The sequence below is a fragment of the Podarcis pityusensis genome, assembly GCF_964106645.2.
Source record: "Podarcis pityusensis genome assembly, chromosome: 3".
NCBI classification, from domain to species: Eukaryota; Metazoa; Chordata; class Lepidosauria; order Squamata; family Lacertidae; genus Podarcis; species Podarcis pityusensis.
Genome location: NC_138026.1, coordinates 60,393,712 through 60,414,355, shown reverse-complemented (window position 1 = coordinate 60,414,355; position 20,644 = coordinate 60,393,712). Strand labels below are relative to the sequence as shown.

Here is a 20,644-nt window from a genome sequence, read left to right as displayed (position 1 = left end):
AAAGCACAATGAACTCTGCTTTGGACTATAGGACTGTCTTGTAAATCAAGCTTTAAACAGTGAGTTGTTTAATTAAAAGAAGAAAACTTTACACAATTTAGGATCCAGAGAGCCAACTTAGGTGAGCTAGGGCTATTGTCCATTGAGGGAGATTAGGATTTTCAACAGGATATTCCTGTCAACCCATGCTGTAATACCAAACTTCTTCTATTTGATTTATTTTTAAATTTTATATCCCACTCTTCCTCCTAATGGAGCTTTTGCAATTCTCATGTTTTAGAAGTCTTTGGCAAGCAGTATGGGGGTCTGTAGTTGAAGAAACTCATGTCCCTTTCAAACTTGAGTCTATTGAAGAATTCATTAAACAGTTCATTAAGAATTCATTAAACAGTCCTTTGGATCCTAGGCTTGCTGTTGATAAAATTAAGTACTTGCTTCATCCTTAATGTAAACTGATAAAATACAATAAAAATATTGGATGGCTGATAGTTCAAACATCATGAACAAGGGGAGATGTTCAAGTATGAGTGTCCACTGGTGGAAGAGAATTTGTTAGCTGAACCGGGAGGCAGGCAGTTTTCAGCCGTTCTCCTCTCTCCCCACCCTTCAGCACCCTGTGCTCCCCTTAAATCTCTTCCAGAAATGGCCCTTTGGAGTAGATTTAGAAGGTGTAGTAAAATGAAGTTGGGAGGGCGATTAAGTCTCCCCTTTCCCCATTAGATGATAGTCACCATTCCATATTACCCAAAGTTAATAAGCCTGCAACACCTTTTCATGTTGTGTCTGATAGTTTGTGTTAGATTGTTCACTGATGGTTGTCTTTCTCAGTGTTACTGTCCTATAACATATTCTGGTTTTCTTTGCAGAATGAAGAAAAGTGAAATGTGTTGAGTTGCCTTTGAGGGTCATGAAAATGCCAGCAGGTATGTAGTATACGTGCTATAGTATTTTTACCTTTTGCGTTGTATGAACCATTTACTGTTAAATTTTATCTGTGTAAAGAAGGGTTCTTATTACTGATTAGTATTTACAGCATTGCAGACCTGGGTCCTGTTCCAGAGATGATAACTGTACGCCCAAAGACCCTGACAGCAAATAGTAGTGCATGTTGATATGCGTTCATGTCTGCATTGTGATGCAGTAGCTAGTTCGCAAGGAAAGAATCGGCAGTATTATCACCACAGTGTCTGCTTCTTTAACTCTTAGCAGAAATGGAATTGCAGATCCACCCTGCCAATCAGCACTTAGGCTTTTTACAATGAGGTTTGGCAGAGTGGAAACAGGGTATTTGTTCTTGTTTTCTATGGCTAGCAGGAGTCATGGCCTCATATTATCTGGGATCACCAACTTTTTTGGGCCTGTTTCCAACAGGAAACAATATTGTCAGCACCGCACACAGCGACCAAGCACACACTGCAAGCTTTTCTATTGATGACGATAGAATTATTTATTTATTAATAAATAAATGGATTGTGGATTGTGATGAAACCTCTGTGGTTCTAAGAAAGCCTTTTTCAGACCTAATTTCAGCAGGGGAAGGAAGAACATCTGCAGGGACCTTGGGTTCACCTTTAGCATGAATGGAAGATGATAACTGGGCTGTGACAGCCATTTTGAGCTAATAAGCTAATGAAAGTGATGAAACTGCCGTTTGACCTTTTCAGTGGAGAGTGAAGCCAAGGCAAAAACCAAGGTTCGTTTTGAAGAAATATTCAAGAGCCATGCTGACCTAGCAGATAAAAAGAAATTGAAGAAGAAAGCATTAGGCACGCCAGAGAACATTGTGGTGAGTTGGCTACTCTATGAAACTTTGTTTGCCTGTCTTGGCAAAAAGGTTTAAAAAGAGCAAAACTTAGTGTCTCATGCTCAATTCCTTAAGAAGTATGAAGAAAAGTGGACTGTTCTTTGCAGTTAATTTCTTTCGGAAAGCAGAGATTGTTGCAGCCTTGGGGTTACAAAGACCAGCACTTCAATCTCATGATTTAGAAAAGGATGGCCTTCAGATTCATGACGGCTGTTTCTTTTACTATTACGCTGTTGGTAGTGGAAGTGGCTCACTATACTAATTTGTCCTTTTCCATACATGAAGGAGGTTCTGTGAATGTGAAAAGAAAAGCACTTTAATTATCATTTTAATATATGTTGTTTTACTGATGCTTATATTGAGGAAAAAAGGGTACTACTACTTTATGCAGGTATCTAAGTTCTGTGTGTCTCATCCACACTCTGTACATTTGGTTCAGGAAACAACAGTGAGTTACTACACATACAATTATACTAATTTAATGGCTAAATTACAATTTGGAAATATCTCTTTAAATGGTATGTTAGGCAGAATTTTTAAAAGATCTTGGTTACAATCATTTCTTACATTTTTATCATGAGGACATTTTGTTAAATATTATTTCAGTTACACTAGATCTGTACACCCTCCTCCTCTCAGTAACGTTTATTTTAACAATATATAACACCATACTAGTAGGTCAATTTTCCAAATACTCTAGAATACATTTGAGGGATTTTTTCTTAAAATAAGCTTTGAAGAATATATTAAAAGCTTGGTCAAATCTAGAATCTTTTCATGTTTCATATGAATTCCATCTGTTGGTTGCTACATAAAACAATTAAGACTCATCTAAAACTTCAGTGCATGCGATAAAACTAATAATGTACCAAAATATTAGTATTGTAATACATATGCTTATGATTATATAAGAGGTGGCTGACTTTTCAGTGTTTTTGTCTTGGTTGTAGCTTGAAACATTCAAAAATCATCTTGGCATTACCCAAGAAAGTGAAAATGATGAGGTAATTATAAATGATACTCATAACCCAGAGGAAAGAAGTCCACGGATTACAAAAAGCAAGCTCAGACACAAAGCCTCAGTTGCAGAAAAAATAAATAATAATGTTGTTAGTGGAGAGGAAAGCGTGCAAACAACGTCTAATAAGAAGAAGAAAAAGACAGTGTTACACGAACAACTTAATGAGGAAGAAAACCTACGTGAAACTAAGTTGGACAGTTTTGAAAAACAGATTCATGTTTTTTCAAAGAAAAAAACAAAAAGTGTGTTAGAGGCAGATGCATTTCATCAAAAGGGGGACGGCCACATAAAAAGTGCCTTGAATGGAATGAGAGGGAGATCTGAATTAGATGAGGAAGAGCAGCTAATTCAAGCCTATGAGCAGCAAGTGGCTGAGGAAGAAGCAAATGCAATTAAGAAGAAAATAAAAAAGAAACTTAAAGAACAGATGTCTGAATTCACCCCCAATGTTCAAAGCCAGGAAATGGCACTGAATAATGAAGTGAGCAAAAAGAAGAAAAAGAAAAAAGAAGTATCTGTTGTATCTGAAGCTCAAACAAGGTATAGTGGCGAAAAGCAAATTGGTGTGGATTTAAATCTTTAACAACTGTTTGATTTTCATTGCTGTTGTTGAAATGGAAAGAGTTGTATGGCTCTTCCCCTCTCCCCAACCTGGACATACCATTTTACAGGAGAAAATGTCATGGTGTTAACTTATCTGAAAAAGCATGTACAGTATACCAGTTCTTCTCCCTCCTCACAAAGTTACTTTCTGAGTTGCTGGGAAGCCATGAGTTGTTGCTCCTGTGGGAGGTGAAGGCGGGACTCAGGAAGGAGTGCAAGGTAGAGGAAGGTGGGCAAAATCGCATTTGGCTTCATTTCTATTTCCCAGCTCAGCTTCCAGGCACCAGACCAAACTTGGGGAGAATCTTTATTGGCTTCATTGCCTTTCTCTCTTAATGGCTTCCTCCTAGACACACACTATCTGTTTCCTATCTTTAGAGAGGAGAGAATAGAATCCTAAGAAACTGCCTTATACCAAGTCAGGCTGTTGATCCATGGATTTCAGTATTATCTCTGATGACTGGTAATGGCTCTCTTGGCTTTTTGACAAAAGTATCTCCCAACCAAACCTGGAGATGCTGGAGGCTGAACTTGGATCCTTCTGCATGCACAGAAGATGCTCTCCCTCTGAGCTAGGGCCCTCCCCTTTCCCCTTTGTGTTGCTTGGCAAAAGAAATATTATCATCTGGGTTGAGTGGGGCTGTGCCCCTGTTGTCTGTTGCCTTGGTGACTGGGTGAATGGTTCCCACCACATCATCTCTTCTCGGCTTGTTGACAGCCTCTATTCTGGAACTACTCTTTGCACGAACCCAGCTTGGTGGGAAGAGATGATTCATTTGTATCACTTTCCTTGCTCATCTCAAGATCTCACTTCAGGGGAGCAGCTAAGTCTAGGGATGGTAGCAATGCATTTGCAATACATTGACCCTGCCTTAAGTTTACATGGCCTCCTTTTCCTCCATCAAAGCCAGGGGAAGGGAACTGGATCCAGTCAGTGGGCCGTGCTACAAAGGAAAATCCAAGCTGATCCCAGCAAGTTTTAAGTTACTGCTGGTCAGCTGATGGGTCTGCTTTCTGCTGGTTGGCGGTGATGCCAGAGAGCCTGAAGTTGCTGCCCCACTCCCTTCCCCTTGAGCTCATAGGTGCGCCAACATCAAGCTGCCTTCTGCTGGAAGTATCAAATTCCCAATGGGGAAAGTGGAGCTTCAAGTCACTGTTTGAGTTCCCTGTGGCAATCACTGTGCCACAGCTAATCCCAGCAGAAAGGGATAGGTGCTGACTTTCTATGGTGTCAACTGTGCTATAGAGCTCACCATGGGGAAATCAGTAGTGCAGCCAATACCAGCTGCTTTGTTCTCACTACCAGTCATCTGATCATTGGTGAAAGCAAGCCTTCTTTGCCAATGAAAAATCAGGAGCACATTCTGCCTGCTTCACACTTGATCTGACATCTGGTGCGAGGCAGATGGCCATGACTTTGGTGAAATGGCTTTGTGGGACCCATGTCAGGCATAATTAAGGCTCATGAGCCGGTGGACCCCACCCCCCCCGGCATGGCTGACCTCAACTAACCACTTTGGCTGATGGTTGGAGTGTTCCTTACTTGCATCCCTCTGGCAGACAGCAATCATTATTTTGGCAGGTTTGGGCAGGGCTGGGTGTATGTATACATTCCCTTGTTTAACAGCGAGACTTACTTCATTGCAGTGCAATGTCCCTCTCTGAACTACAGAATGACCCAGAGGAAGAAAATACCCGCAAAAAGAGATCATTGGGAAAACCGCTCATGTCAGAATCTAAAGAGGATGATGTGCTAACAAAGGAACAGGAACTGGAGGAGGATATTGAAAAACAAAAATCTAAAGGAAAGAAACCGAAAAGAAAACCCAAAAAAGGTTTGTGTGGCTACAATTTGAACCTCCGCAAATGTGCACATGACTACAGAGCTCTTTATGTGGCTGCATTGTGTGCTGTTCTGGGACGCGGGTGGCGCTGTGGGTAAAACCTCAGCGCCTAGGGCTTGCCGATCGCATGGTCAGTGGTTCGAATCCCCGCGGCGGGGTGACCTCCCGTCGTTCGGTCCCAGCTCCTGCCCACCTAGCAGTTCGAAAGCACTCTTAAGTGCAAGTAGATAAATAGGTACCGCTTTATAGCGGGAAGGTAAACGGCGTTTCCATGTGCTGCACTGGTGCCGGCTCGCCAGAGCAGCTTTGTGACGCTGGCCACGTGACCCGGAAGTGTCTCCGGACAGCGCTGGCCCCCGGCCTCTTAAGTGAGATGGGCGCACAACCCTAGAGTCGGACGCGACTGGCCCGTACGGGCAGGGGTACCTTTACCTTTTTATTGTGTGCTGTTAGTGACCTAGACTGCACCATCCTTGTGGCAAAAAAGTTGTCTGAAGTTTGTCACATGTGACCCACTGTGATTTTGCACAAGTGAACTTTCCAAACCTAGGTTGAGTGGTAGCATGTAAAATACTAGTTTGTGCTCATGATGGCTGATTATCTGCTGACTATAAGCCTTGTGCAGTCCAATTAGAGTGAAAATTGTACTGCGAGCATAGAAGATGAATGAGTTGCCCTTACCTCACATTTCTTTCAAATAAATATTGAAATAAGGACTCATTTATTTGTTCAAGAACAGTCCTGCTATGTATGAATAACAATTTTTGGAAGTGGTCTATTCGTTTGATCACTTGGAACACGTTGGAACATGTAATTGGAAAGTTTCAGCTGCATCTGCTGTGTGTGTGTGTGTGTGTGTGTGTGTGTGTGTTAAACTGCTGTTCATGTTAATAGATCACACATAAAGAGTAATGTTGCACATACTAATAGCCAGAATTTCTATTCACCTAACCAGTTTTTGTCCAATGACACATGCCTAGATATAAGCAAACATGCTGTCGAATATACTAACTGGTTTTTCATAATGCATTGTAGAACTAGCGGGGCTTGGTAACTACAATAGGTGTTTTCAATTTAATTTTGATAATATTTAATTCTCACTTGAGACAATCTTCCTTCTGCTCCTAGTACTAGAAGAAAATACCCCGAATGCTGATGAAAATACATCACATGTGACTGATGGAAGTGTGTCACCGGAATCAAAACCTGTTTATGATGATAGCCTGGTTTTAGGGGTTTACATCCATAGAACAGATCGACTTAAAACTGATCTCATGGTATCGCATCCTATGGTTAAGGTTCATGTGATTGATCAGAAAACTGGTCTATACGCCAAGAAAGAAAATAGGTGATGTCATTCACTTTGAAAGTTTCCTTTCTCTTATCTTATCTCTCCAATTTTCCCACATCAAATGTGATTTACTGTAAAGACTTCTCAGTTGAGTATTGGTGTCCCTGGAATCTCTTTCCTGCTTAACTTGCATGTTCAGGATTTTAGTTTGTTTTCATAGATATGTGCGCTTATTCTCTTGAGTTGCAGTTGAGCCCTCTGGAAATATATGCAGTCAATTGCAGGAGAAACGAAAGACTACCCAAAAAACTGAAATTCAGTTACTTTTCAAAGTTCATCCTCAAGAGACTTTTCTGCTTATGTAATGTTGCCCATCTATAGAGGGCAGGGCAGAGTGTTCATCAGATAATGCCAGAAGGTGGACTGAATGAGAGGCCAACATGGAATAAGGGTTGCATCAAACCCCAGAGTAGCTTCTAATACATGTAAAGGCCAGAAAGATGACAGGAAAGAAAACATTACTCAACTCCGTACTCAAATAAGATTTAAAGCTGCAGTCCTATGCAGGATTTCCTTGGCAGTCCCCTTAAACTAAGTGGAACTTAACTTTCAAATAAATATGCATAGGATTAAGCTATGCCTCTCATATGCAAAATCTCTTAAGTGTCATAGGGAGCACACTCCAAGCATAGCATGTCAAGTAAACATCAGGTTTTAACCAGCAAAAAGACTGGGTTAAAATGGTTAAGCACAAAGCACAAAAAGTACGTTTTTTTGGTAAGAATATAACTTCTTCCTTAACACCACAGCTGCAGTCGATACGCCGCACAACCGAACGAAGTTCCAAGTAGCCTTATTGTACAAGGACAATCGAGTTAGGACTAATCTGAGGAGCTGAAGGACCCTTCAACGGTCCTCCTCCAGCCTCAGCAGTTTTTGTTTTTTTCTCTTTCTTTAAGTATTCGCCCAGGACGATATCTACCTCTACCTCCCCACCCCCATTTTATGTTGTTATTTCAATGTATATCATGCTATGGCCACACGGCTAATGCAATAAATCTATTATTATTATTAATATAGACATGAATTTACAACCGTTTGGAATATTTCCTTTAACTGTGCCTTTCATTAATGTTAGACTACATTTGCTTTGAGCCAAAGTTATTGAAGCTGTCCTTGCACTTCACAGGGCTGTGGATATTGTGCCTAGAATAGTCTGAGTTGGAATAAGTTTAAAGCCAGCTGACACGTGGTTGTTGAACATTTCACATACACACCCTGGTAGCATGAATGCTAGACTGTTACATTCCCCATACTTCCCTTTTAAGCAAAAGGCTAGCACAGTTAGACTGAACAGAGTTTATTGTTTTTATACAGCAGCCGATCTGTTTCATCTTTTTATGAACAAGAAAAAGTGGGACATATTCTTCCCATTATGACTCAGCCGTATGATTTTAAGCAGTTTAAGTCAACACTTCCAGAATGGGAGGAGCTAATCATTTTCAATGAACGCTTTAACTATTTCCTTCAAGATACTGAAGAAAGTCCAAGAATAATCCTGTTTTTTGAGGTACAGAATGAATTTCCATTTCATCATGTTACCTTTAATTTTGGCAAGTATCTTTTAATATTTTAATTCATAGATTATTTGAAAGGTAGGTGGCATAGGAATTATGGATTGTGCCCATTCATGTAAGGACTCCCACTCGCACAACAGAATTTATCTTTCACCATGCATCCCAAAATCTCTCTTGGGGGTTCCTCCAATACTGTAGAGCCAATTTCTGTTGTTTCGGCCAGGGAGGAGGAGTGCAGGGTCATGACTCGGTACTAGAGCATCAGCTTTGCATGCAGCAGGTCCCAATTCAATCCCTGGTGTCTCCAGATATGGTTGGGAAAGACTCCCTGCCTCCAACTCTGAAGAGCTGCTGCCAGTCAGTGTAGACAATACTGAACTGCTAAGGCAGTTTCTGTGTTCCTAAGCAGAAGTCATTGCTCCTGTAGACAAGCCAGCTGACAATAGCAGGTGCAAGGTTCTCTCAAAATTTCTTCTTAGGCCTCCTAACAGCTTTGTAGGGGATGCCTGGGAGCTGGGGAAGGAGACAAAGTATGCAACAAAGAAGCTGCCAAATGCATTATTTGAGATTTTTCATTGATCCTTAATAAATATCCTAAATCATTTTGTTTTTGTTCTTGTTTTTATTATGTATTTTGTGCTTTTTTAGCTTGTTTTTTTATGCTGTGAACTACTTTGCTATCTACAGATGAAGGGGGGTATTTAAATCTAACAAATGCAAAATAATAATAATAATAATCTTCCTGAACATGCCAGCTCTACATGTTTTCCTGCTAAGAAAACCCGTATCCACCATATTTGAGGGGTTTCTACTTGTTTATTCTAAGTGAGCTCCCACGTTTTGAGAGCTGAGATGTGCAAAATGCAGGAGAACTCTGGCATACACACACACAAAAGCAGAGCTCACTGTGTGGGGGTGGCATGGAGGTTCTTTCATAGGCCCCACTCTGTTCCTGCAAATAGCATTCAGAGCCAAAAGAAAATAACTTAGACTAAAAATATTCCTTATCATAATTGTTGATTGATTTTAACTAAATAAAACTTTTTCCCCAATTTGGTCAGATACTTGATTTTCTGAGCATGAATGATGTAAGGACCAACTTTGATGTACAAGCTAAGGAAAGTGGCTTTCGGAAAATCTCTTGGGCATTTCTAAAGGTATTTTATTTATTTTTTAAAATGGGAACTTTCCCCCTAAAGTATCTAAATAAAATCTAAGCAGAAGTGAACATAACCTTCTGTGTTCAGTGGTGAAACTATATTTCAATCTTGGTTGTGGTAATAGATGAACTGCAAGCACATTTGTCCAATAAATGTACAAAATTTAGATGAGGTACCAAAAAAAATCCCATGAAGGTGTTTTGTATGAAGGTGGAGTTTAGTGCTATTGCGTTTCATAAAGCCCCATGTTTCCCCTGTGTGTATTGTGGTATCCTTTCAGAACTGAATTTAAGAATCTCTGTGTGCATCTCTGCTGCATCTTATGGTAGAGATGGTCATAGCATAGGCTGACTGAAAACAAAGAATCCAGTTACCAAGGTTCACCAGCAAGTGCACAAAGGCCTGTACCCCTGTGCCAAAGATGAGCCCTAATTCTGTTCTGAGTGGCTTCTCAATGTCAATTCATCCATACAGATGAAGTTATAATCAGACGATCTGCTGATACCTAACTGTGTGTACTACATCCTCCCATAGGAAACCTGTGCCCACTATCTGCGGTTGCCAAACTATAATGTTGTGGTTTTAAATTGTTACATCACAAACAGGGTTTCGTCTTTCTTTATTTAAAATTTGTTTATTCTGTATTTACAGCCTGCATCATAACCAATCCCGGGGCAGTTTATATATTTACAAATAAAACAATAATGCTAATTGTTTATCGATTAAAAGAACCCACAAGAACAGATAAAATACTAAAATAAAACAATAATTGTCAAAATGCAAAGCACTTCCCTCCTTCCATATAAGGTTGGCTAGATTAATATTTCACAAAATCCCAAGTAAATAAGTTGGTGTCAACTCTGCTTCAGAGGGAAGATCATTCCATGAACAGGAATGAGAAGGCCCTTTATCATAGCATGATGTACCTCTTGCAGCAACAGAACATCAAAAATGGACTTCTCCACAGTTCTACTAGCATTTAGTTTGTAAAAACTACATCATTGTAACCCAGAACTAGTAATCACACATTTTTTCACTTCGAGAATTTTGTCTTTTCAGCTTGTGGGTGCGAATGGAGTTCTGAATGTTGGTGGAAAACTACGTCTCCAACTATATTGCCCTCCTCCAAGGTCCAGATCGCAACTAAATATTGTGGAAGTTTATGATTGGTGGGCAAAATGTCCCAGAAACCATTACCCCTCAACACTGTATGTAACTATAAAGGGCATTAAACTTCCAGAACATGTAAGTTTAAGTTGCTACCAACTAAACTTCAGCAGAGATATATCTGTGGGCGTGAATCTGAGAAAAGTTTTTTTGTTGGCTTTTTATAACAAGCTGTAGAATGGAAACAACTGGCATGTTCCCTTAAATACTTGAACATTTCACATCTGGTTGTTCCTGTCCAGTCATCGCTGGAACTTTGGCTACTTTTCTGCCAGCCAGGTGCTGGATTTTGTATTTAAAGGGAAGGGAGAGAGATCCATGAAGCATTTTCAGCCGCTTCTTTCATTCAGTCTGGTGAAAATCTGCTGAAGTGAATAGACTTGCAATAATAGAGATCTATGAAGGAACCTAAAATATATCTGTGTTACAATTATTTTATTTTTAGATGTACAATTTTTAAGATTTAAGATTTCAGAAATATTGGTCAGACTTCGTTCATTTTCATGTTAAATTATGATCCATTCTGCAGTTCTTTTGGATTGATATGTAGCATTAGTCATATTTAGAGTAGACCCACTGAAAGCAATTGACTTAAGTAACAGAAGTCCCTTTCAATGGGTCTACGTAATTGGGGTATGGCTTTTCTTGGCTATCACCCTAATAGTTTACATCTGCCAAAATAAATTTGTCCTATTACACTTTTAATCTATTTGTAGGTAGATCCTTCTTTACGGTCTATGATGGCTGTTCAGCAGGAATATCATTCTCCATCATTCTTGGACCTGCAAAGTGAAGTATCTAAAAAAGCAAATAGTTCTGGACCACATGTGAAAAAAGAAGAACTACATAAGTGGTCACGATTTCCTGGACAGGCAAGAGTTTTCATACCTTTGTACATAAAGATTGTGTTTCTAGGGTGCAATCTATAATTGTATAGCAGCACTTTCTTGTTTTCGGGTGTAAGCACAAAACAAATGGTTTAATTCCCCCGCCCTGCCCCAGTGTATGTGAAAAGTCCCAACCACTAATAATTTCCATGTCAACTGTGAAGGTTTTGCAGTGTTGCAGTAGAGGCGTGCGTTAGAATTTAGCAGTGAAGTTTAGACAGTCAAATTAAGAAAACAGCATAGTAAAAAGCATGAAAATTAGTGTGTTAACACTATTACCAGTGTTCCCCAGATTTCTTTGGACCTGTTCAGGCAGTACTTTTGTCCACAGGATTCTTCTTCTTTTAATTGTTTATTTTTAATTGATTGGGCATATATCTTTAAAAAGCAAAACAACCAAGCTAACAATTACATACCAGAATTCTACTTAGCTGGTTGAATGGGAGAAAAAGCTTGTTCCTCAAGCACATGCATTTTTTCCCCTGCTTCCCTCACTGCAGAGAGAAAGTGCTTTCAGAATTTGCCATGCTGATTGCAAGATCTATCTTACATAGTCATGGAGATCCTACATTTAAGCATAGGTTCTCTTATGGCAAAACTGTCTGTTACCTTATTTATGCTTTTAAAAGAAGCATACTTAAATTGACCCCTTTTATTTTGATGGGGCTCCTGGGGTTCTAATACAGAATGTTCTCTAAACCAGAACAGGGGTCTTGCAGCAGTTTCTCTTTGATTGCTGCTCAACTCCATCTCTATCCCACCAGGATTAAGCAAGTAACTGGCTCAGGGCCCAGATCAGCACCCCATTCTCCTATGCCAGTGAACACACATCTGCCACCGTTCCATTTTTTCTATGTTAACAGCACCGGTTTTTTTATCAAAAGTTTGCTGTAACAGTCTATCACTGATACCTTCCCGGAAATAGTTACAATTAGTTTATGATGAAAATACAACTGTGGAAATAACAGCTTGCTTTGGAAATGCAGGTTTGCCGTATACCAAATAAGCATCTGTTTTCCCTACGAGCGGGAGATATGGGATGTTTTTGTATTCGCTTTTCCGAAGACGGACGAACCTTAGCAGCAGGTTGTGCAGGAAGAGATGCTTATCCTATTATTTGTAAGTCGCAGCCTTACGGCGTGTTTCACTTTTAATACAGAGCCTCAAAATAATAAGTGTTTTTGTCTCCTAGTTTCATGTTTTTGAAAAGATTGCCCTAAGACACAAGTGTTACTTTTGCTGCATCCTCTCACAGGCAGAAGAAATTGGTTTGTGGGACAGCAGAGGGAGGCGGTTTTCAGTTTAAGACTGGCAGAGGGGGCTCTCTTGGTAATTCCACAGTCCTGGGGTAGCCTAGGAGAGGGCATTCTTTGTGACAGCCCCTAACTTATGGAATTCCTTCCCCACATTGATGTGTTTGGCACCTTCATTATGTAGCTGTGTCAGATGCTGAAGACACACCTCTTTACCCTGGCCTTTGACGCATGAGAGATATATTTTACGATCCATGCTGTTCTTGTGGCTGTAATTTATTTAAAACTGTATTTAATTTTTTTAAAAAAAATCTTTAATATTGTATTGTTTAAATGTTGTGTTTTAAAATGACTAAATAAATAAACATTTTATAAATAAATAAAAATAAATAACCTGCCCTGGACCTTATGGTGAAGGGTGGGGAAATAAATAAAATTAATGATAATGATAATAAAAAATGCAACAACAACAACAATAACAACTGATGTAACAAGCAGTTAAGTTTGAACCACTTGTCAAGCCTCCTTGGGCTCCATGATTGAAGAAATGATAGTTATGATTATATCTAGCCCATACTGCCAAAGGAGTTCTGGGCAACAAACAAAAGACAGGATATAAATATGGAAGGGGGGGGAGAGAGAGAAACATAAATATATTAGGTACTCTGAGATGGTTCCAGAAGGGTTTTGGGAAGAAGTAAGTGTTGAGGTATTTGAAGGATGAACGTGAGGGAGCACGGCTCGGAAAAAGCAGCAAACTGCTACAAGCAAAAGAAGTGACATAGAAGAAAGTTTGCAGATAAAAATATGTGTAGAAAATGAATGTGGCTTGCAGCAAATGATAGTGTAGCCAGTAATGACTTTTGCAGTATTTGTGGTTTCTCACCAACCTTCCTTATCGATGAGCAGTTACGTAGCAGGAGAAAAGGACACTGAAATAGTATTCTTCTTCTTGAATTGGAGTGCTTTATAATGCCATTTTGCAAAAACACTTTATTTAAAAGTTTACCACACATACATAATTCTCATTCAACCACTAGATGGAAATAGATACTTGCATGCTTATTTTAAATTTAGACTCTTAACATACATCTGGCAGCCACTTCTGAAAATCTGAAAATCAAATGCTGGTGGAGGCCGGATATAACTATCATGTCCAGTAGCTGCCGGTAGCTTATTCTCTCTGCATTCATTTAATTTCCTTTTAAAGCCATCTAATCTGGTGACTATTACAACATCCTAGGACAGTGTGCTTGTGTTTGTGTGAAGTACTTTTTGAAACCAAATAGTTTGTGTTTGGATGCTTCCTTGATGTTCATGATTTCTTAATTTTACCTATTCCTAACCCCTTAAAAAGCTTTTTGTGTTTTCATCAGTATATGAGATTCCTTCTGGGCAAAACCTGGTGGAATTTTATGGACACCTGAACATTGTATATGATCTTTGCTGGTCAAAAGATAACCAGCATCTCCTTACCGCATCCTCAGATGGTACGGCAAGGTTAGTATAAGTGAGTTCGTCTTATTTCAATGGTAACATAAAGTGAATTAACATATTATATGTCTGCCTCATTCCCTTCTTTTTCACAGACAGGGTGTGGGAGAATTCCGTGACAGAACCACTACAGTTCCACTGCAAAGAGAGTGGAAGTTTTTTGTTTTGTTTTTTTGCAACTGCTCCCTACCTTTAGGGCCTTAGTATGTGTAAGGGTGTTCTGGTTATTTAATAAATATCATCCTCATAGGATCACTTTTCTGCAAAGGCAATCTCTTGAGGAGAAAATAAAGCAAAACCCTCCACTCAACCATATTCTACAGACATCTTTTTGACTGTATCCTGTTCTCTTTACCCTTGCTTAATATAAATTATTACTTTTTATTGTTGCCCTTTCACTCTTGCACTAAAGAAGAGATGAGGATTTTATTTTTATTTAATGCAAACCTCCACTTACAGCAGTGACACTCTGCTAGGTTATACTGGATAAACTGGCACTTCAAAATGGCATTTGCATGGGGGGGAATATTTAAGGTGTTTAAAGTTAAAACAAAACAAACCACAAATTACTTCTTAAGATAGAGGACAGCACAAAAAGCAAATGAATGTTATTTGGATTCTTTGTAATAATTCAGTGAAGAAATTATATCCATTCTGGATATCTGGCTAGCATATGACTTGGTAATTAAATCACCTACTGCATTTTCTAAAAGGCATTAAGTTAAGAGTTTCCTAAATATTGTTTCCTTCTAGAATGTGGAAAATTGAAGCCCAGGCTACATCAGCCGTGAGAGTTTTCCCTCATCCTTCCTTTGTCTACACTGCTAAGTACCATCCAGTAGCTGAATATATCATAGTGACAGGATGTTACGACTCTGTGATTAGAGTATGGAATGCAAAAGTGAAGGACATTTATGGGCAGCTTCTACAAGAGTTTGATGGTCACAAAAGTTTTATCAATACATTGTGCTTTGATGCAGAAGGCAAGTTTTGAATCATTTCACTCTGCTAATGCTGTATGCAACAATTTAGCTCATTCATCTTTATAATAACTCTTGCCAGGTGTGGCGTGACTGTTATCATTTTGTAGATGGAGGCTGAGAGGTTGTGACAGCCTTGTTGACAATAGAACGTGGCTAAGCAGAGAGGGGAAAGGGGTGTGGCTGATCAGAAGGGCCTGTGCCACCTGCAGAATCTTCTTCCCATTCATGCCCTTTTTTTAAAAAAGACAAGGTTCCTTTAATCAAAGCACAGCATGAGAAAAGCATATTATGTCCATTGTTTGATGCAAATGGGACCCAAATGCTCATTAAATAGAAATAAATAAATAAATGATTGTGAAAATTCATGTGATTAGACAGAATGTGAGATGACTAGGATGGGAAAAAAATTGATCACATTCAGGGTTGCATATCATATGTGGCATCTGGCCAGTGATCTCCCATGTCACATGTAATTTTAAATTGGCGTGGTTTAAAATTTTGAGCTTTCATTAACATTTTAAATGCTGTATATTTATTACAGTGAGCCACTTTGAGGCCTACGTGGTGAAAAGTGGGATATCGATATTTAAATTTTTTAAAAAACGTAATTGGGCCCTAAAACCACGAGACTAGCAGTTGTTCTACACTGTCCATTGTGTGCGCCATGAAAGTTTCCCCAAACATACTGGTGTTTCCCCATGGCAAACTTGTAAACTTTGTACTTGAGTACTGCTTGCATCTCTCCCACAGCTTTTCTCACACCTATGTAAGGTGAGAAAAACTGGGTGCTAAAGACTCAGCTCTGGAGACAACTGGGGGACAGGGTGAAACAAGAGTCACAAAAGAAACAGGAAACAGGCATTTGGAGCAAAAGAAAGAGATGCAAAAGGGAAAAGAGATTTGACTAGAAAATATTTTCTGAATTGCATTATCTGAATACTGTGTGACATTAAGTAAACAAATTACTATTTTCTAGGATTTCATATGTTTTCTGGAGACAGCACAGGGCTGATCATCATCTGGAATACTTTGGTAAAAGGCAATTCTCAATCGCCAATCCAAAACTGGGGAATTGATAAGGTATATAGATATTTTAAAGTAATAAAATAACTTCTGTGCAGGTTGAGGCATTTAAGACATGTAATTTTATGGAAAGATGCTGGAAACAAGTAGGTTTGTAGCAAGTAGGTTTGAGTTTTGTTCCTGTTAGCAGTAGGTAAGTGGTACATAGACAGGATTCACCAAACCAGTCCTGCCAGTGGGATTCCCTGCCCTTGCCCCCTCCTTGAACCCCCTTGAGAAAGGGACTGAAATTTTGAAAATAAAAGTGGTGCAGTCACTTAGAATAGAGCAACTTCCCTATGAGAAAATGTTACATCATTTGGAGCCTTTTAGCTTAGAAAGGCGATTAAGGAGGAATATGATAGAGGTGTGTAAGATTATGTACGGTGCAGAGAAAGTGGATGGAGTTTTTCTCCCTCTGGTATAATTCTAGAACCCAGGGCCATCCACTGAAACTGCATTTTGAAAGATTCAGGACACACAAAAGAGCGTACTTCTCCACTCAGCACATAGTTAAACTATGGAATTTGCTGGCACAGAATGCAGTTATGGTAATCAACGTGGATGACTTTAAAGGAGAATTAGACCAATTTATGGGGGATAGGACTATTAGTGGCTACTAGTCATGTTGGCTATGTTCCACCTCCACATTCAGAGGTATGCCTCTAAACACCAGTTGCTGGGAATCAAAAGTAGGGACAGTATGTTGAGCTCAGGTACCGCTTGTGTGCTTCCTATTGTCGTCTGGTTGGGTACTTTAAGAACATAATTCTGGACTATATGAGTACTAGTCCAACAAGGCTCTTTTGTGTTGAGATTCTTCTCCATAAGAAGTAGTGTTGGCTGCCAATTTAAATGACTTTCGGGGGGGATTAAGACAAACTCATGGATGATAAGGTTGCTAGCAATGATAGCTCTGTAGTTACTATAGGAGCATAGACACTATGCCTCTGAATAGCCTTTGCTCAGAATCAACCATGGGAAATGAACTTTGCAGAGGTATCTGATCTCCACAATGGGTTGCTAGACTAGATAGGCCTTTGCTTTGATCTGGGAGGGGGCTTCTGCTTATGAGTATACTATATTGCATCCATGTTTTTACTAGCTCTGTCGGTGGTGTTTTTTGTAGGAGATAAATGATGATGATTTTAAAGGGACCGCAATCAATCATTTAGAGGTACATCCAAATGGAAGGCGTTTATTGATCCATACTAAAGACAGTACTGTGAGAATTATGGATCTCCGAATGTAAGTATCTAAAAGTGACTTACTTTGTTTTAAAGCGTTAAAATGATATTTGGGTATAATCTGTTATCTTTTCTTTCCACACACTTAAAAATAACCTAAATTGCCCTATTATTTCCAGGGATAGTAGGAGGACCTTAGACTTCCAAAAAGTTCTTCCTTCTGGGGGCCACAAAGCAGTATGAATCTAAAAGGGAGAAAGAGGCTCCTGGATTAATTCTGCATTGTTAGTGGGGTAGGTAGGGTTTTCCCTGGATCCTACTCAAATGTGGGGCCTGAGCCCAAGTATTTTTTATTTTCAATCATTAGCAGTCTTTGTGCATTTTAGTTAGTAGGTGGGAGATTGGAAGTAGGAAAGTATTACTAAAAGAAAATCCTCAGAAAATTCCCTAGAACCTTCTAAAAGTAAGATACCTTCGCTGATTCCTCAAGAAGTTCTGCATGCTTGCACAAGGCCTTATGAATGCCTTGAAAATGTTCTGTTGTACCCTCACAGATAATCCAGTACCTGAGAGTTATTGTAGATACACAGAGGGATTTGGTATTCATGTTAGAGGAAGAGAGATGCAGAATTACAACCAGCATAAGATTCCTGCCTTATCAGACATAATGCCTATCTCATTCATCATTCTGTCCCTATAGCAGTGCAAGGATTGAGAAACCCTTACCTCAAAATAAAGACCTAAACTCAGCTATGGGGGATGATGGTGGGTAGGAGTGACCCTACCAGTAGAGGTACTACTCTTGGACCTCATGGATGCACAAGAAAGCCCTTGTGCCACTTCCTTTGGAAGCGGAATTCAATTTAGGATGAAGATTCATTTCAAGATGTGGCATTTTTTTCACCTTCAGTTTTGGCTTCAAATGAGACAGTTTGAATTCTGACCTGTTGCTATTTCTACTAACCAAGAGCTATACCTTATTTCTGTTTGACTGTATATCAATTAAATTTCAAGGGATTAATTGGAATTATGATGATACTCTCAGTCTTGGTACTGAGAGCCTCCTATTCCTTTGGCTGATGCATCTAGATTGACTCTGCCTCTATCAAATGACTCTGAGGGAGGGTCATTCTGTGGTCTGAGGATGTTTGCCTACCACATCCTAGAGTGAAAACTCACAGTAAAGTGGAATTCAGCTTTTATAACATCTTTTTGAATTTTTTTCTAGTCTTGCCACAAAGAAATATATTGGTGCAACAAACTATCGAGAAAAAATCCGCAGTACTTTAACACCATGTGGAACATTCCTTTTTTCTGGAAGTGAAGATGGTATAGCCTATGTCTGGAATCCAGAAACAGGTATAGAAGTTAATTACTTTAAGCTGTTAGAAAAGAACTATATATTTTTTTCATTTACAGGTTAACATGTTTTAAATGAGGCTTTTCAAATAACTTTGGCATAGAATCAAAAATGCAGAGCTGTTTGCCTTCTATCCATTGCTTCCTGTATGCTGATTTAAGTGACTTTTTGCCCCTTTCTACTTAATTTGGAAGAGGTGTTTGTGTGTGAGAGGGAGTATCTGAGTTAGTTCACATACAAAAGGCTTTAGCAATTGCTGCTCTCTTTCCCTACCCACTGTGTGCCACAGTTTCTTCACCTACATTCTGGTTCTTGGTGATCCATAGTTTACTGCTTTGTCTGAACTGGGCAAACTGTGGTCAGCTCAAGCCATACATAGCCCTCAAATCCAAGGTTTGATTGGGTGTGAATAATCACTGTAGCTTGTATCCAACAATTCCATCTTGTTTGGGCAAGGACTTCTGTCTGTGCATGAAACTTCTCCACTCGTGTGCCCCTCAGATCTGTTTGGGAGGTGGGGGTCAGTCAACCCTCCAGATGTTCAATAGCGAATGGTCTTGGGGTAGAAATAGTGCTGATTCAGACAGACTCTAAGCCACATCTGGCACAGCATGAAGCACCTCAGAATGAGGTGTGCTATTTTCTGAAAGAATGAATTGGGTTCCCAACTGAATTTTGTAGTTGGTGTACAGTGCTAGTTTCAGGTTTTCTTATCTTTCCCACCTTTGATTATTTTTCTATCTGGCAGTTGTTTATATACTGCTGTGGGGCTTTCCTCAATACCTATACTGATATAGTTGACATGCACAGCAAGAAATAAAGTTTTTCATTAATGTAGACACAGCATAAAAAACACCATAGCAACAAAATAGAGCAGCAGATAAGTATTTTGTACCTGTACAAAAGGAAAAGAGGAGAAGCTAAACATGTTATGAACAGGATATTTGCCTATAGTTCTCAGATGGCAAGTATGAGATCATTCTTTGGTCATTGGACTCATTAAAGTCAAACTAGCTATACTAATGAAGAAATGCATGGCCATTTGAATAAAGCTCTGTCTAACTGTTTCTTTTTAATTTTAACTTTCTTTTTGTAGGTGATCAGGTAGCCATGTACTCTGATCTCTCCTTCACATCTCCAGTTCGTGATGTTGCCTTCCATCCACATGAGCATATGGTGTCATTTTGTGCCTTTGGTCAAAACCAGCCTATACTCGTGTACATTTATGATTACAAAGGTAATTTGTGTGTGACTGTATAGGTCTATCTAGCATTTCCTAATCTGCAGCGACTGTGACGGCCATTCTCCCAACTTTGAAGCCAAAGTGGTGGGCAGCTATCATTCCAGCAGCCTTGCAGGGATCTCTGCTCTCCTCCCCAGTTCCAAAGTGGGGATATTTCTTTCTGTAATATCGGGGTGTGGAGAAAGAGATTGTGATAAGGACTGCAGTGCATATGGAAATTCCCTCTTGCCAAGCTTCTTAGCTGCATGTGAGAGGGAGATTTTTCACCCAGAGAACAGCTGTGTTAGAGCTAGACGTTCTCTGCTGCACCCCTGAGTCCCCATAATCCCCATTCCTGTGCTTCTAATTAAATAAAAAACATGGGCATAGCTGCACACTACACATTTAGCATAATGTATAGCTTGGACATAGTTAAAGCCTAATATACTGGCACAAAGCTCTTGCCAAAGAAATTTACTCTTGTTGTGCTTAAATGTTATTTGCCAAGACTGTGGCTGCATCTATGCTTTTGGAGTGCATTGCCTTGCCAGTTGTTTCAGAAACAGGTTTTCAAAAATCTTGAGGATAGCCCAAATAAATTTAATGCCAGTAAAATATCAAAGCTAGCTTTTAGCGATGGTGAAAGCCAGAGAAAGGATAAAGGAGGTTATTGTTAGACCTGCCCCAGCATCCCCTAGTGGTAAAGAAAGATTATTGCAATGAAAACGC

At 39.5% G+C, this 20,644-nt stretch overlaps 1 protein-coding gene and 1 long non-coding RNA gene across 8 annotated transcripts in view; one reads left to right on the top strand and one right to left on the bottom strand.

Annotated features, from left to right (window-relative positions):
- Positions 1 to 20,644, top strand: part of AHI1 (Abelson helper integration site 1) — a 65,200-nt gene that overhangs the window by 7,644 nt on the left and 36,912 nt on the right. For 6 of the 7 annotated variants that reach the window (XR_013984343.1, XM_080999508.1, XM_080999510.1 and 3 more), the window contains exons 2-17: positions 867 to 923; positions 1,665 to 1,786; positions 2,755 to 3,365; positions 5,076 to 5,263; positions 6,401 to 6,620; positions 7,941 to 8,133; positions 9,202 to 9,297; positions 10,360 to 10,545; positions 11,184 to 11,339; positions 12,341 to 12,473; positions 13,984 to 14,107; positions 14,855 to 15,084; positions 16,061 to 16,164; positions 17,276 to 17,394; positions 18,562 to 18,692; positions 19,790 to 19,930. Coding sequence is in view for 6 of the 7 variants with exons in the window: in XM_080999508.1 (XP_080855634.1) it covers positions 908 to 923; positions 1,665 to 1,786; positions 2,755 to 3,365; positions 5,076 to 5,263; positions 6,401 to 6,620; positions 7,941 to 8,133; positions 9,202 to 9,297; positions 10,360 to 10,545; positions 11,184 to 11,339; positions 12,341 to 12,473; positions 13,984 to 14,107; positions 14,855 to 15,084; positions 16,061 to 16,164; positions 17,276 to 17,394; positions 18,562 to 18,692; positions 19,790 to 19,930 (2,770 nt within the window). In the remaining variant the exon portion in view is untranslated. The remainder of the gene's footprint in view (positions 1 to 866; positions 924 to 1,664; positions 1,787 to 2,754; positions 3,366 to 5,075; positions 5,264 to 6,400; positions 6,621 to 7,940; positions 8,134 to 9,201; positions 9,298 to 10,359; positions 10,546 to 11,183; positions 11,340 to 12,340; positions 12,474 to 13,983; positions 14,108 to 14,854; positions 15,085 to 16,060; positions 16,165 to 17,275; positions 17,395 to 18,561; positions 18,693 to 19,789; positions 19,931 to 20,644) is intronic. The other variant, XM_080999513.1, reaches the window with a different exon arrangement.
- Positions 11,361 to 20,644, bottom strand: part of LOC308473895 — a 76,413-nt gene continuing 67,129 nt past the window's right edge. The window contains exon 3 of the long non-coding RNA XR_013984370.1: positions 11,361 to 11,848. This is a non-coding gene — a long non-coding RNA (uncharacterized lncRNA). The remainder of the gene's footprint in view (positions 11,849 to 20,644) is intronic.